Genomic DNA, 14996 nt, shown 5'->3' with positions numbered 1-14996 from the left:
AAATCCACCTTTCCAGAAATAAGTCTCTCACTGTTGCCGTTTGTTACAGACCCCCCTCCCCCAGCCCCCAGCTGTGCCCTGGGCACCATATGTGAATTAATTGCCCCCATCTATCTTCAGAGTCCGTACTGTTAGGTGACCTAAACTGGGATATACTTAACACACCGGCCATCCTACAATCTAAGCTAGATGCCCTCAATCTCACACAAATTATCAAGGAACCTACCAGGTACAACCCTAAATCCGAAAACATGGGCACCCTCATAGATATCATCCTGACCAACTTGCCCTCCAAGTACACCTCTGTCCAGGAGATTACCTCATGAAGCTGGTTGAGGGAATGCAGAGAGTGTGCAAAGCTGTCATCAAGGCAAAGTGTGGTTACTTTGTACAATCTCAAATATAAAATATATTTTGATTTTGTTTAGTACTTTTTGGGGTACTACATGATTCAAAACAGTATGTGTTACTTTATAGTTTTGATGTCTTCACTATTATTCTACAATGAAGAAAATAGTCAAAAGAAAGAAAAACCCTTGAATGAGTAGGTGTGTCCAAACGTTTGCCTCGTACTGTATATAATTATTATAATTTTTGTTGCGTTTGTAAACAAATCAAAATATATTTTATATATGAGATTCTTCAAAGTAGCCACCCTTCACCTTGAGGACCTCTGGCAGTCTCTATGGGGGTACCACAGGATTCAATTCTTGGGCCCTCTTTTCTCTGTATATATCAATGATATCGCTCTTGCTGCGGGTGATTCCTTGATCCACCTCTACATCTGGCCCTTCTTTGGACACTGTGTTAACAAACCTCCAAACGAGCTTCAATGCCATACAACCCTCCTTCCATGGCCTCCAACTGCTCTTAAACGCTAGTAAAACTAAATGCATGCTCTTCAACCGATCGCTGCCCGCACCAGCCCGCCCGACAAGCATCACTACTCTGGACGGTTCTGACTTAGAATATGTGGACAACTACAAATACCTGGGTGTCTGGTTAGACTGTAAACTCTCCTTCCATACTCATATTAAGCATCTCCAATCCAAAATTAAATCTAGAATCGGCTTCCTATTTTGCAACAAAGCCTACTTCACTCACGCTGCCAAACATACCCTCGTAAAACTGACTATCCTACCGATTCTCGACTTCAGCAATGTCATTTACAAAATAGCCTCCAACACTCTACTCAGCAAACTGGATGCAGTCTATCACAGTGCCGTCCGTTTTGTCACCAAAGCCCCATATACCACCCACCACTGCGACCTGTATGCTCTCGTCGGCTGGCCTTCGCTACATATTCGTCGTCAGACCCACTGGCTCCAGGTCATCTATAAGTCTTTCCTAGGTAAAGCTCCACCTTATCTCTGCTCACTGGTCACCAAAACAACACCCACCCATAGCACACGCTCCAGCAGGTATATCTCACTGGTCACCCCCAAAGCCAACACCCACTTTGGCCGTCTTTCCTTCCAGTTCTCTGCTGCCAATGACTGGAACGAATTGCAAAAATCGCTGAAGTTGTAGACTTAAATCTCCCTCACTAACTTTAAGCATCAGCTATCTGAGTAGCTTACCGATCTCTGATGCTGTACATAGCCCATCTGTAAATAGCCCACCCAACTACCTACCTCATCCCCATATTGTTTTTATTAACTTTTTTGCTCTTTTGCACACCAGTATTTCTACTTGCATATCATCATCTGCACATCTATCACTTCAGTGTTAATCTGCTAAATTGTAATTACTTTTCTACAATGGCCTATTTATTGCCTTATCTCCTTACTCCATTTGCACACACTGTATAAAGATTTTTCTATTGTGTTATTGACTGTACTTTTGTTTATCCTATGTGTAACTCTGTGTTGTTGTCTGTGTCACACTGCTTTGCTTTATCTTGGCCAAGTTGCAGTTGTAAATGAGAACTTGTTCTTAACTGGCCTACCTGGTTAAATAAAGGTGAAATAAAAAAGAAATAAAATAAATGACAGCTTTGCACACTCTTGGCATTCTCTCAACCAGCTTCATGAGGTAGTCACCTGGAATGCATTTCAATTAACAGGTGTGCCTTGTTAAATGTTAATTTGTTGAATTTCTTTCCTTCATAATGCGTTTGAGCCAATCATGTGTTGTGACAAGGTAGGGTGGTATACAGAAGATAGCCCTATTCGGTAAAAATTCAAGTCCATATTTTCGCAAGAACAGCTCAAATAAGAAAAGATAAACGACAGTCTATCATTACTTTAAGGCATGAAGGTCAGTCAATACAGGACATTTTCTTCAAGTGCAGTCACAAAAATCATCAAGCGCTATGATGAAACTAGCTCTCATGAGGACCGCCACAGGAAAGGAAGACCCAGAGTTACCTCTGCTGCAGAGGATAAGTTAATTGGAGTTACCAGCCTCAGAAATTGCAGCCCAAATAAATGCTTCACAGAGTTCATGTAACAGACACATCTCAACATCAACTGTTCAGAGGATACTACATAAATTGGGCCTTCATGGTCGAATTGTTGTAAAGAATAATTTTTTAAAAACATTGTTTAAATGTAACCTTTATTTAACTAGGCAAGTCAGTTAAGAACAAATTAGTATTAAAATACTGCCTACACCGGCCAAACCCGGCCAATTGTGCGCCGGTTGTGAGTCAGCCTACTAAAGGACACCAATCAGAAGAAGAGACTTCCTTGGGCCAAGAACCACGAGCAATGGACATTAGACCGGTGGAAATCTGTCCTTTGATCTGTTGAGTCCAAATGTGAGATTTATGGTTCCAACTGTCATGACTTTGTGAGATGCAGAGTAGGTGAACTGATGATCTCCGCATGTGTGGTTCCCACCGTGAAGCATGGAGGAGGACGTGTGATGGTGGTGGGGTGCTTTGCTCGTGACACTGTCTGTGGTTTATTTAGAATTCAAGGCACACTTAACCAGCATGGCTACCACAGCATTCTGCAGTGATACGCCATCCCATCTGGTTTGCGCTTAGTGGGACTATCATTTGTTTTGGTCTTCCCTGTGGCTCAGTTGGTAGAGCATGGTGTTTACAATTGTAATTTTTCAACAGGACAGTGACCCAACACACCTCCAAGCTGTGTAAGGACTATTTGACCAAGGAGAGTGATGGAGTGCTGCATCAGATGACCTGGCCTCCATAATCACTCGACCTCAACACAATCACCCGACCTCAACCCAATTTAGATGCTTTGGGATGAGTTGGACCGCAGAGTGAAGGAAAAGCAGCCAACAAGGGCTCAGCATATGTGGGAACTCCTTCAAGACTATTGGAAAAGCATTCCAGGTGAAGCTGGTTGAGAGAATGCCAAGAGTGTGCAAAGCTGTCATCAAGGCAAAGGGTGGCAACTTTGAAGAAGCTCAAATATTAAATACATTTTGATTTGTTTAACACTTTTTTGGTTACTAAATTATTCCATATGTGTTTTTTCATAGTCTTGATGTCTTCACTATTATTCTACAATGTAGAAAATAGTAAAATAAAGAAAACCCTTGAATGAGTAGGTGTGTCAAACTTTTGACTGGTCCTGTATGTTTTAGTCAAATATATCTGTTTGGACTTATTGTGGTCAATTTGCAGTCTACAAATTATTTGTAAAAATGTTCTGGCCGCCTGACAATCCACTCAAGAAAAAATCGTCCCGAGGCACAATCTAATTAATGATCCCTGGTGTAGACTATAGGCTATAAGCTAAATCCCGCCCCTGCTCTGTCACTGCCCGCCTGACACACGCCCCTCTCTCTCTCTCCTCCGCATAGGTGAGAGAGGCACTCCGCAATATAAAATCTGCAGGGGCTTGGAGAGAAGGGACCGCTCCAAATCACATATTTTCACCTCACAGCAAGTGGGAAGAAAGGGAAATCATATACATGTGATCAAATCACCGGCGGGACCGGGATAGAGATATAAGGTTATAAAGATTGGGTTGAAATGAACGAAGAATGAACGACTCTCCATTGCTTCCATCGCTAGAACCCATTCTAGAACAGCGAGTGCGTGCTGCAAAGAATATTGGATGCTGAGCTGAGTCGCGCGCGGTGACACTGATTATATCAACAAAACGAGGAAAGCTGAATAATTGCGCTGTTTTAGAAGACTGCATCGGGAACAAATTAAATAAATAGCAGCCTATGTGAAAGATATAATCAACAACAATGGAGTTTGAGACTTGAGCTTGCTGCATTTGCTAAGGTACGTTATAAAAAAAAAACATGTATTATATTATATTTGGAAATCTGCCAGGCTAATGTCGTTTGAGCCTAAATCGTGTGTAAATCACATTTCCAATATTCCATGTAAATAAATCAATTGTAGTCTATGTTATATAGACTCATATTATACGCTAAAGCGAGGCATAGTCTATGATATGGTGATGCGCTTGACGCACGGGTCCCGTAGAAGCTGTGAAGCGAATCGGTGCCATTGAAGAGCCTGTGTTTTGGGTCGCTTCAATGCACCGCCTGGCCTACCCACTGCATGGGGGCTTATTCCGCAGGACCGCCTAGCAGCTGCTGCCACTGTTAAGGAGGGGATCATTAAGTTGAAAATCAGTGACACAAAAAATATTTAGTGATTACTCTAAGATTAGACAGATGCCAGATGCGTAGCAATGGACAGGTTTCTCCTTTCACTTCTTATCTGAATTTGAAGCAAAGGTGTATTATTTCTGTAAAATGTCAGTGAATGAATGACTGTTGTGATACCCAAGAGAATGTGTCTTTTCAGTTGCAAACAGAACAAACGAAAACAGGAGTATGGTTATTATACATAATTAATAAGGTGGAAATATTTCGTTTTTATGTTCTTGACTTTGATGTTTTAGTTTTTGCACACAGGGTAGATGTACCATTAATTATTAGTTAGAGGTAACAGAAGCATGGGGTGTACCAACAGAGGAAGGAACCAATCATGACTCATCCCATGGACTGATGATTGAGCAATGCCACAGTGTGGACGTGGCCAGAGTCTGGCTTTGTGAGACTTACCTGAAGTAAAACTGAACTTGTGTGTGTGTGTGTGTGTGTGTGTGTGTGTGTGTGTGTGTGTGTGTGTGTGTGTGTGTGTGTGTGTGTGTGTGTGTGTGTGACTTTGGACTTGAAATCAGCTCAGTAAACTGATAATCTGAAGGGAAGAAAGTCACTATCCACTGTACTCTGTTCTGACCTGGTTGTGTTCACCATGTACTACAGGTTGTGAGGCTGAATAGGGCCAGGAATATGTGTATTTTTTCCCCTTAATGACGCTATCCATGGTTCTGAAGTTAACCCCGGGTTTTTTTTTTCTGCCAACAAGACTCTAGGCACTAGCAATGAAACAACCTGTGTTCATGCAATGGAGTCACCCAGGCCTAGATACATGTTGTAGTATTTCAGTATTTCAACCACTGACCGTCAGATTGTAATGCTCTCTCTGAGGATTTCTCTTGAACAGGGGTAAAGTAAAATGTCAGCAAAATGAAATTCCATTTACAAGTTTCGTCAGAATCATAATAACCTTGTCCCATTGTGCTAATCATTTGCATGGAGTTTTCTATATATGACATGTTGTAATGAGATGAGTGGTGTGTGTGGCCTTGATATTCAGGTACAGTCAGATGATTATTTTGTTGAACACAGCTATCTAGCAAGAAGATGTTGTTATACCAACGTGTCACTGCAGTTTTCTTATAACATTGTATCTTTAGCAATAATAAAAAATAAATAAACAGCAGTCGCCTGTTAGAGGACAATGTATTCCTCTTCTCCTGGATCTGTTGTGGGGGATGTCTGTCCTTGGGGACATAAACAGGCTTTCTAGAGCAGCCACTCGACTCTCTCTTCTCTCTTCTCTCTCATTACTAACAGCAACACAAGTTCTGGTGCCGATTAGCGTAGTAGTCATCTAGAAAGTGATTTCCCGGAGATGTAGTAGGAGGATGTGAGAGGAAACCAAAGGAAAGGGAAAGGGGGATACCTAGTCAGTTGTACAACTGAATGGCTTCAACTGAAATGTGTCTTCCGCATTTAACCCCCAACCCCCTCTGAATCAGAGAGGTGCGGTGGGGGGCTGTCTTAATCGACATCCACGTCTTCAGCGACCGGGGGAACAGTGGGTTAACTGCCTTGTTCAGGGGCAGAACGACAGATTTTTACCTTGTCAGCTCGGGGATTCGATCCAGCAACCTTTCGTTTACTGGCCCATGACTATGAAAAGAAGAGAATCCTCTTTTATTGTTTTGTTAGCATTGGCTAGCCTTGACATGGCTGACCACAGTAAACGGAGGCCACCATTCATGTGGTAACACACAAAATGTATTTTATTTAAACCCTGACGTCCGTGTTTCAGTTACAGCTACTATGTATATTCCACCAAGGTGTTCATATAGAAGAAAAACGGAAGCTATCGTCAGATCATCTGTAACCATGGTTACCTTTTTGCTCACCTCCTACAGGTCTTGCTTCGCCGCTGGCCCTGACTGATCAACAGTCCCCGGGGTTCTTCCTGTTCCCCTGACCACAGAGTCCCCATGGCCTGTATCACAGAGTCCCGCGCCCCGTCTCCCTCTCTCTCCGGGTTCAACACCCCCCTCTCAGAACACACCCCTACCTTCCGGGGCCGGCTGGACGACACCCCCGCCTGCACCCCTGAGATGGATCTGACCCCCACCCAGTGTGTCCTACGGAACGTACTATCTATAGACACCGGGGGTGCCCCGGAGCCCGAAGGCGGGGGAGGTGGAGGTCATAATGGTGAACACACCTGTGGGGGCCACAGCCCCACGCCTAGCGAGGAGCAGCAGGAGCACTTTGCCAACAGTGTGCTGAAGCTCCATGAGAACGGGGAGGGAGGGGGTAGGATGGAGGGAGAGGGTCAGGATGCGGAGGGAGGAGCGGTGCGGAGCCAGGCTGAAAATGTGAGGCTGCTGTCGGGAGGAAGTGGAGGGTTTCTGGAGGGACTGTTTGGGTGTCTGAAGCCGGTCTGGACCATGATCGGCAAGGCCTACTCCACCGAACACAAACATAACCTGGAAGGTAAGAGTCATTTGGTCACAACGAGAGAGAGAGAGAGAGAGAGAGAGAGAGAGAGAGAGAGAGATTGTGGTTAGGATCAAGAGCTTCTCCTGACCATGTGACCTGACCATGAAAAGATCTGGCCACTAGATACAGGTTATAACTAGGGCCCTGACAACAGTAGTTACAGGTTATAACTAGGGCCCTGACAACACTAGTTACAGGTTATAACTAGGGCCCTACACAACACTAGTTACAGGTTATAACTAGGGCCCTGTCAACACTAGATACAGGTTATAACTAGCACCCTGACAACACTAGTTACAGGTTATAACTAGGACCCTGACAACACTAGTTACAGGTTATAACTAGGGCCCTACACAACACTAGTTAAGGTTATAACTAGGGCCCTGATAATACTAGGTACAAGTTATATATAGCATACTGACAACACTAGGTACAGGTTATAACTAGCACCATGACAACACTAGTTACAGGTTATAACTAGGGCCCTGACATCACTAGTTACAGGTTATAACTAGGGCCATGACAACACTAGTTACAGGTTATAACTAGGGCCCTGACATCACTAGTTACAGGTTATAACTAGCACCATGACAACACTAGTTACAGGTTATAACTAGGGCCCTGACATCACTAGTTACAGGTTATAACTAGGGCCAAAACAACATTAGTTACAGGTTATAACTAGCACCCTGAAAACACTAGTTACAGGTTATAACTAGCACCCTAACAAAACTAGTTACAGGAATTAACAAGCTCCCTGACAACACTAGTTACATGTTATAACTAGGGCCCTGACAACACTAGGTACAGGTTGTAACTACGGCCCTGATAATACTAGGTACAGGTTATAACTAGCACCATGACAACACTAGGTACAGGCTATAACTATCACCCTGACAACACTAGTTACAGGTTATAACTAGCACCCTGACATCACTAGTTACAGGTTGTAACTACGGCCCTGATAATACTAGGTACAGGTTATAACTAGCACCATGACAACACTAGGTACAGGTTATAACTAGCACCCTGACAACACTAGTTACAGGTTATAACTAGGGCCCTGACAACACTAGTTACATGTTATAACTAGGACCCTGATAATACTAGTTACAGGTTATAACTAGCACCCTAAAAACACTAGTTACAGGTTATAACTAGCACCCTGACAACACTAGTTACAGGTTATAACTAGGGCCCTGACAACAATAGTGACAGGTTATAACTAGCACCCTTATAACACTAGTTACAGGTTATAACTAGGGTCCTGATAATACTAGTTACAGGTTAAAAATAGCACCCTGTCAACACTAGTTCAGGTTATAAATAGCTCCCTGAAAACACAAGTTACAGGTTATAACTAGAGCTCTGACAATACTAGTTACTAGTTATAACTAGGGCCCTGACAACACTAGTTACAGGTTATAACAAGGGCCATGACAACACTAGTTACAGGTCAAAATTAGGGCCCTGACAACACTAGTTACATGTTATAACTAGCACCCTGAAAACACTAGTTACAGGTTATAACTAGCACCCTAACAAAACTAGTTACAGGAATTAACAAGCTCCCTGACAACACTAGGTACAGGTTGTAACTACGGCCCTGATAATACTAGGTACAGGTTATAACTAGCACCATGACAACACTAGGTACAGGCTATAACTATCACCCTGACAACACTAGTTACAGGTTATAACTAGCACCCTGACATCACTAGTTACAGGTTGTAACTACGGCCCTGATAATACTAGGTACAGGTTATAACTAGCACCATGACAACACTAGGTACAGGCTATAACTATCACCCTGACATCACTAGTTACAGGTTGTAACTACGGCCCTGATAATACTAGTTACAGGTTGTAACTACGGCCCTGACAACACTAGTTACAGGTTATAACTAGGGCCCTGACAACAATAGTGACAGGTTATAGCTAGCACCCTTATAACACTAGTTACAGGTTATAACTAGGGTCCTGATAATACTAGTTACAGGTTAAAAATAGCACCCTGTCAACACTAGTTCAGGTTATAAATAGCACCCTGACAACACTAGTTACAGGTTATAACTAGGGCCCTGACAACACTAGGTACAGGTTATAACTAGCACCCTGACAACACTAGTTACAGGTTATAAATAGCAAACTGACAACACTAGTTACAGGTTGTAACTACGGCCCTGATAATACTAGTTACAGGTTGTAACTACGGCCCTGATAATACTAGTTACAGGTTATAAATAGCAGACTCACTACACTAGTTACAGGTTATAAATAGCACCTTGACAAAACTAGTTTCAGGTTATAACTAGGGCTCTGACAACACTAGTTTCAGGTTATAACTAGGGCTCTGACAACACTAGTTACAGGTTATAAATAGCATACTGACAACACTTGTTACAGGTTATAACTAGCACACAGACAACACTAGTTACAGGTTATAACTAGGGCCCTGACATCACTAGTTACAGGTTATAACTAGGGCCAAGACAACATTAGTTACAGGTTAAAATTAGGGCCCTGACAACACTAGTTACATGTTATAACTAGGGCCCTGATAACACTAGATACAGGTTTTAACTAGCACCCTAAATACACTAGTTACAGGTTATAACTAGTACCCTGACAACACTAGTTACAGGTATTAACAAGCTCCCTGACAACACTAGTTACAGGTTATAACTAGCACCCTGACAACACTAGTTACAGGTTGTAACTACGGCCCTGATAATACTAGTTACAGGTTATAAGCGGGGCCCTACACAACACCAGTTACAGGTTATAACTAGGGCCCTGATAATACTAGTTACAGGTTATAAATAGCATACTGACAACACTAGTTACAGGTTATAACTAGGGCCCTGATAATACTAGTTACAGGTTATAAATAGCATACTGACAACATTAGTTACAGGTTAAAATTAGGGCCCTGACAACACTAGTTACATGTTATAACTAGGGCCCTGATAACACTAGATACAGGTTTTAACTAGCACCCTAAATACACTAGTTACAGGTTATAACTAGCACCCTGACAACACTAGTTACAGGTATTAACAAGCTCCCTGACAACACTAGTTACAGGTTATAACTAGGGCCCTTACACAACACTAGTTACAGGTTATAACTAGCAACCTGACAACACTAGTTACAGGTTATAACTAGGGCCCTGACAATACTGGTTACAGGTTATAACTAGCACCCTGACAACACTAGTTAAATGTGAATACTAGCACCCTGACAATGCTAGTTACAGGTTATAACTAGCACCCTGACAACACTAGTTACAGGTTTTAACTAGCACCCTGACAACACTAGTTACAGGTTATAACTAGGGCCCTGACAACACTAGTTACAGGTTTAAAAGCTCCTGACAACACTGTTACAGGTTATAACTAGCACCCTGACAACACTCAGTTACACGGTGATATACTAGTACATCATAGCGGGGCCTACACCAAGACATACACTTAGTTACAGGTTATAAATAGCAGCCCTAGACAACAACTAGTTACAGGTTTATCAACTAGGGCCCTGACAACACTAGTTACAGGTTATAACTAGGCGACCTCTGACAATACACTAGTTACAGGTTATAACTAGCACCCTGACAACACTAGTTACAGGTATTAACAAGCTCCCTGACAACACTAGTTACAGGTTATAACTAGCACCCTGACAACACTAGTTACAGGTTATGACTAGCATCCTGACAACACTAGTTACAGGTTATAACTAGGGCCCTGACAATACTGGTTACAGGTTATAACTAGCACCCTGACAACACTAGTTAAGGATACTAGCCCCTGACAATGCTAGTTACAGGTTATAACTAGCACACCTGACAACACTTAGTTACAGGTTATAACTAGCACCCTGACAACACTAGTTACAGGTTAATAAGCTAGCAGCCCTGACAACACTAGTTACAGGTTTAAACTAGCTCCCTGACAACACCAGTTACCAATTATATCTAGTACCCAGACAACACTAGTTACAGGTTATAACTAGCACCCTGACAACACTAGTTACAGGTTTTCACTAGGGCCCTGACAACACTAGTTACAGGTTATAACTAGCACCCTGACAACACTAGTTACAGGTTTTCACTAGGGCCCTGACAACACTAGTTACAGGTTATAACTAGCGCCCTGACAACACTAGTTACAGGTTATGACTAGGGCATCCTGACAACACTAGTTACAGGTTATAACTAGGGCCCTGACAACACTGGTTACAGGTTATAACTAGGGCCCTTTCAACACTAGTTACAGGTGATAACTAGCAACCTGACAACACTTGTTACAGGTTATAACTGCCACCCTGACAACACTAGTTACAGGTTAAAACTAGCACCCTGACAACACTAGTTACAGGTTACTAGCACCCTGACCCCGCCCGCCCGCCCTGAGGTAATAGCACCTGACCCCGTTACAGGTTATAACTAGGGCCCTGACAACACTAGTTACAGGTTATAACTAGGGCCCTGACAACACTAGTTACAGGTTATAACTAGGGCCCTGAAAACACTAGTTACATGTTATAACTAGGGCCCTGACAACACTAGTTACAGGTTATAACTAGGGCCCTGAAAACACTAGTTACATGTTATAGCTAGGGCCCTGAAAACACTAGTTACAGGTTATAACTAGGGCCCTGAAAACACTAGTTACATGTTATAGCTAGGGCCCTGAAAACACTAGTTACAGGTTTCAAGTAGGGCCCTTTTAACAATAGATACAGGTTATATACCAGCACCCTGACTACACTAGTTACAGGTTAAAACTAGCACCCTGACAACACTAGTTACATGTTATAACTAGCACCCTGAAAATACTAGTTACATGTTATAACGAGGGCCCTGACAACACTAGTTAAAGGTTATAACTAAAACCCTGACAATACTAGTTACATGTTATAACTAGGGTCCTGACAACACTAGTTAAAGGTTATAACTAGGGCCTTGACATCACTAGTTACAGGTTATAACTAGCACCCTGACAACACTAGATACAGGTTATAACTAGCACCCTGACAACACTAGTTACAGGTTATAACTAGGGTCCTGACAACACTAGTTACAGGTTATAACTAGCATCCTGACAACACTCGTTACAGGTATTAACTCTCACCCTGACAACAGTAGTTACAGGTTATAACTAGCACCCTAACAACACTATTTACAGGTTGTAACTAGGGCCCTGACAACACTAGTTACAGGTTATAACTAGGGCCCTGACAACACTCGTTACAGGTTTTAACTAGCACCCTGACAACACTAGTTACAGGTTATAACTAGGGTCCTGACAACACTAGTTACGGGTTATAACTAGCACCCTGACAACACTAGTTACAGGTTAAAACTAAGCCCCTGATAATACTAGTTACAGGTAATAACTAATACAAATGTTACTACAGCAGATAAGTACAGATTTTACTACTACCACAACAGTACAACTATTCACCCTCCTATTTTGTGTGATTATACAGAATGTTCTTTACAACTTGAACAGATAATGGAATGATAGCTTTAGGTTTTTGGTATGCCTCTTCAGGACATGCTTTTAATTTGAACAAACGCTTTGATATGTTAATTATTAGGTCTGCATGTGATTGTGTCTAATTACATCAACCAGTCGGTGGTGAAATTAACCACAATTAAAACACACCAGCAAGCATACTGTAAACAAACACACTCTCTCTGACTGGAGAGATGGAGTGAGATTGAGAGAGAGAGAGAGAGAGAGAGAAAGAAAGAGAGAGAGAGAGAGAGAGAGAGAGAGAGAGAGAGAAAGAGAGAGAGAGAGGAAGGTAGAGAGGGAGAGAGAGAGAAAGAGAGAGAGAGAGAACGAGGAAGGTAGAGAGGGAGAGAGAGAGAAAGAGAGAGAGAGAGAGAGAGAGAGAGAGAGAGAAAGAGAGAGAGGAAGGTAGAGAGGGAGAGAGAGAGTTTGGTCTGTATGAGATATGAGAGAGTTTTTGGGCTGTATGAGATATGAGAGAGTGCTTGGGCTGTATGAGATATGAGAGAGAGTTTGGGCTGTATGAGATATGAGAGAGTGTTTGGGCTGTATGAGATATGAGAGAGAGTTTGGGCTGTATGAGATATGAGAGAGTGCTTGGGCTGTATGAGAGATGAGAGTGTTTGGGCTGTATGAGATATTTGTGTGCGTCTGTGTGCATCTGTATGTGTGCATTCATGAATGTATACGTGCGCATGTCTGTGTGAGATAGTGTGTGTGTGTGTGTGTGTGTGTGTGTGTGTGTGTGTGTGTGTGTGTGTGTGTGTGTGTGTGTGTGAGAGAGAGAGAGAGAGAGAGAGAGAGAAATAGAGAGAGAGATAATGTGTGTGTGTGCTTTGACTGTGTGTTAATATAGATGAGAGGTGCAGGGTCAGTGTGTGGTGTTGAATAATGTATGAGTTAGATTTGGTGGGAGGAGTCCCAGGGCAGGGGTGGGAGGAGTCCCAGGGGAGAGGAGCTATTGTTGCAGGCAGGCTGCAGACATAAACAGGCCTCCCTGCGTCACACACATGCACACACGCAAGCATGCTCACAGACAGACAGACAGACAGACAGACAGACAGACAGACAGACAGACAGACAGACAGACAGACAGACAGACAGACAGACAGACAGACAGACAGACAGACAGACAGACAGACAGACAGACAGACAGACAGACAGACAGACAGACAGACAGACAGACAGACAGACAGACAGACAGACAGACAGACAGACAGATAGGCTGGAGGGACTGCCAGGCTGAGCAATGGAATGGGGAAACTAAAAGGAAAAATGTCCCTCTGAAGCTTTTATGGAGTATGCCAATCTTCTCTTTCTCACTCTCTCTCTCTCTCACTCTCCCTCATTCGGTCTCGCTCCCTCTCTTTCCCCATATCTTGCACTCAGTACAGAATGTTCTCCTTCTGAATCCAGAAGAGAACAGCAGCAGTAGATGTGATGATAATAAAGCCTCTTTGTGCCAGGGAAGGGCTGTTTTGATAAGATGGAACATTGTAAAGCTGCAGACAGAGAGTAAGTCCCAAATTACACACTATTACCTCTATGGTCCCTGGTCGAAAGTAGTGCACTATATAGGGAATAGGGTGCCATGGGCCTCTGGTCAAAAGTAGTGTAATATGTAGGGAATCGGGAGCCATAGGGCTCTGGTCAAAAGTAGTGCACTATGTAGGGAATATGGTGCCATAGGGCTCTGGTCAAAAGTAGTGCACTATGTAGGGAATATGGTGCCATAGGGCTCTGGTCAAAAGTAGTGCACTATGTAGGGAATATGGTGCCATAGGGCTCTGGTCAAAAGTAGTGCACTATGTAGGGAATATGGTGCCATAGGGCTCTGGTCAGAAGTAGTGCACTATGTAGACAATAGGGCGCCATTGGACATAGCCTGTATTGGACTGCTTCCATTGGCTCTCAATTCCAAAGAACTGTAGGGGATTCTGCTATGACAACACAAGACTCTAGTGATGTGAATGGTTCCGTTTATCTAGTTCAAGGAAGATAGACACCAGGGATTCTAACATCCTTCATGTTCTAAAAGTGGCCAAATGTTTTCAATCAATAGCACACATGCATTATAAGGATTGCAGATTCAACCCGAACATACCACACCGCCCAGTACACACTGCCTAGTACACACCGCCCAGCACACACCGCCCAGTACACACCGCCTAGTACACACCGCCCAGTACACACTGCCCAGTACACACTGCCCAGTACACACTGCCTAGTACACACTGCCTAGTACACACTGCCTAGTACACACTGCCTAGTACACACCGCCCAGTACACACTGCCTAGTACACACTGCCTAGTACACACTGCCTAGTACACACTGCCCAGTACACACTGCCTAGTACACACCGCCCAGTACACACCGCCCAGTACACATCGCCCAGTACACACTGCCCAGTACACACTGCCCAGTACACACTGCCTAGT

The 14996-nt window shown here is 43.2% G+C and overlaps 1 protein-coding gene across 3 annotated transcripts in view; it reads left to right on the top strand.

Moving 5' to 3' along the window:
* The window catches only part of LOC106566170 (mitogen-activated protein kinase kinase kinase 12), a 67119-nt gene that overhangs the window by 17005 nt on the left and 35118 nt on the right, over positions 1-14996 (top strand). For 2 of the 3 annotated variants that reach the window (XM_045691947.2, XM_045691944.2), the window contains exons 1-2: positions 3784-4210; positions 6450-7029. In XM_045691947.2, the coding sequence (XP_045547903.1) occupies positions 6525-7029 (505 nt within the window). In that variant the 5' untranslated portion in view covers positions 3784-4210; positions 6450-6524. Of the gene's footprint in view, positions 1-3783; positions 4211-6449; positions 7030-14996 lie in introns of those variants that run through there. The other variant, XM_045691945.2, reaches the window with a different exon arrangement.

Source organism: Salmo salar, chromosome 12 (assembly GCF_965601325.2).
Source record: "Salmo salar chromosome 12, fSalSal1, whole genome shotgun sequence".
NCBI lineage: Eukaryota > Metazoa > Chordata > Actinopteri > Salmoniformes > Salmonidae > Salmo > Salmo salar.
This window is presented reverse-complemented; position numbering and strand designations above follow the sequence as displayed.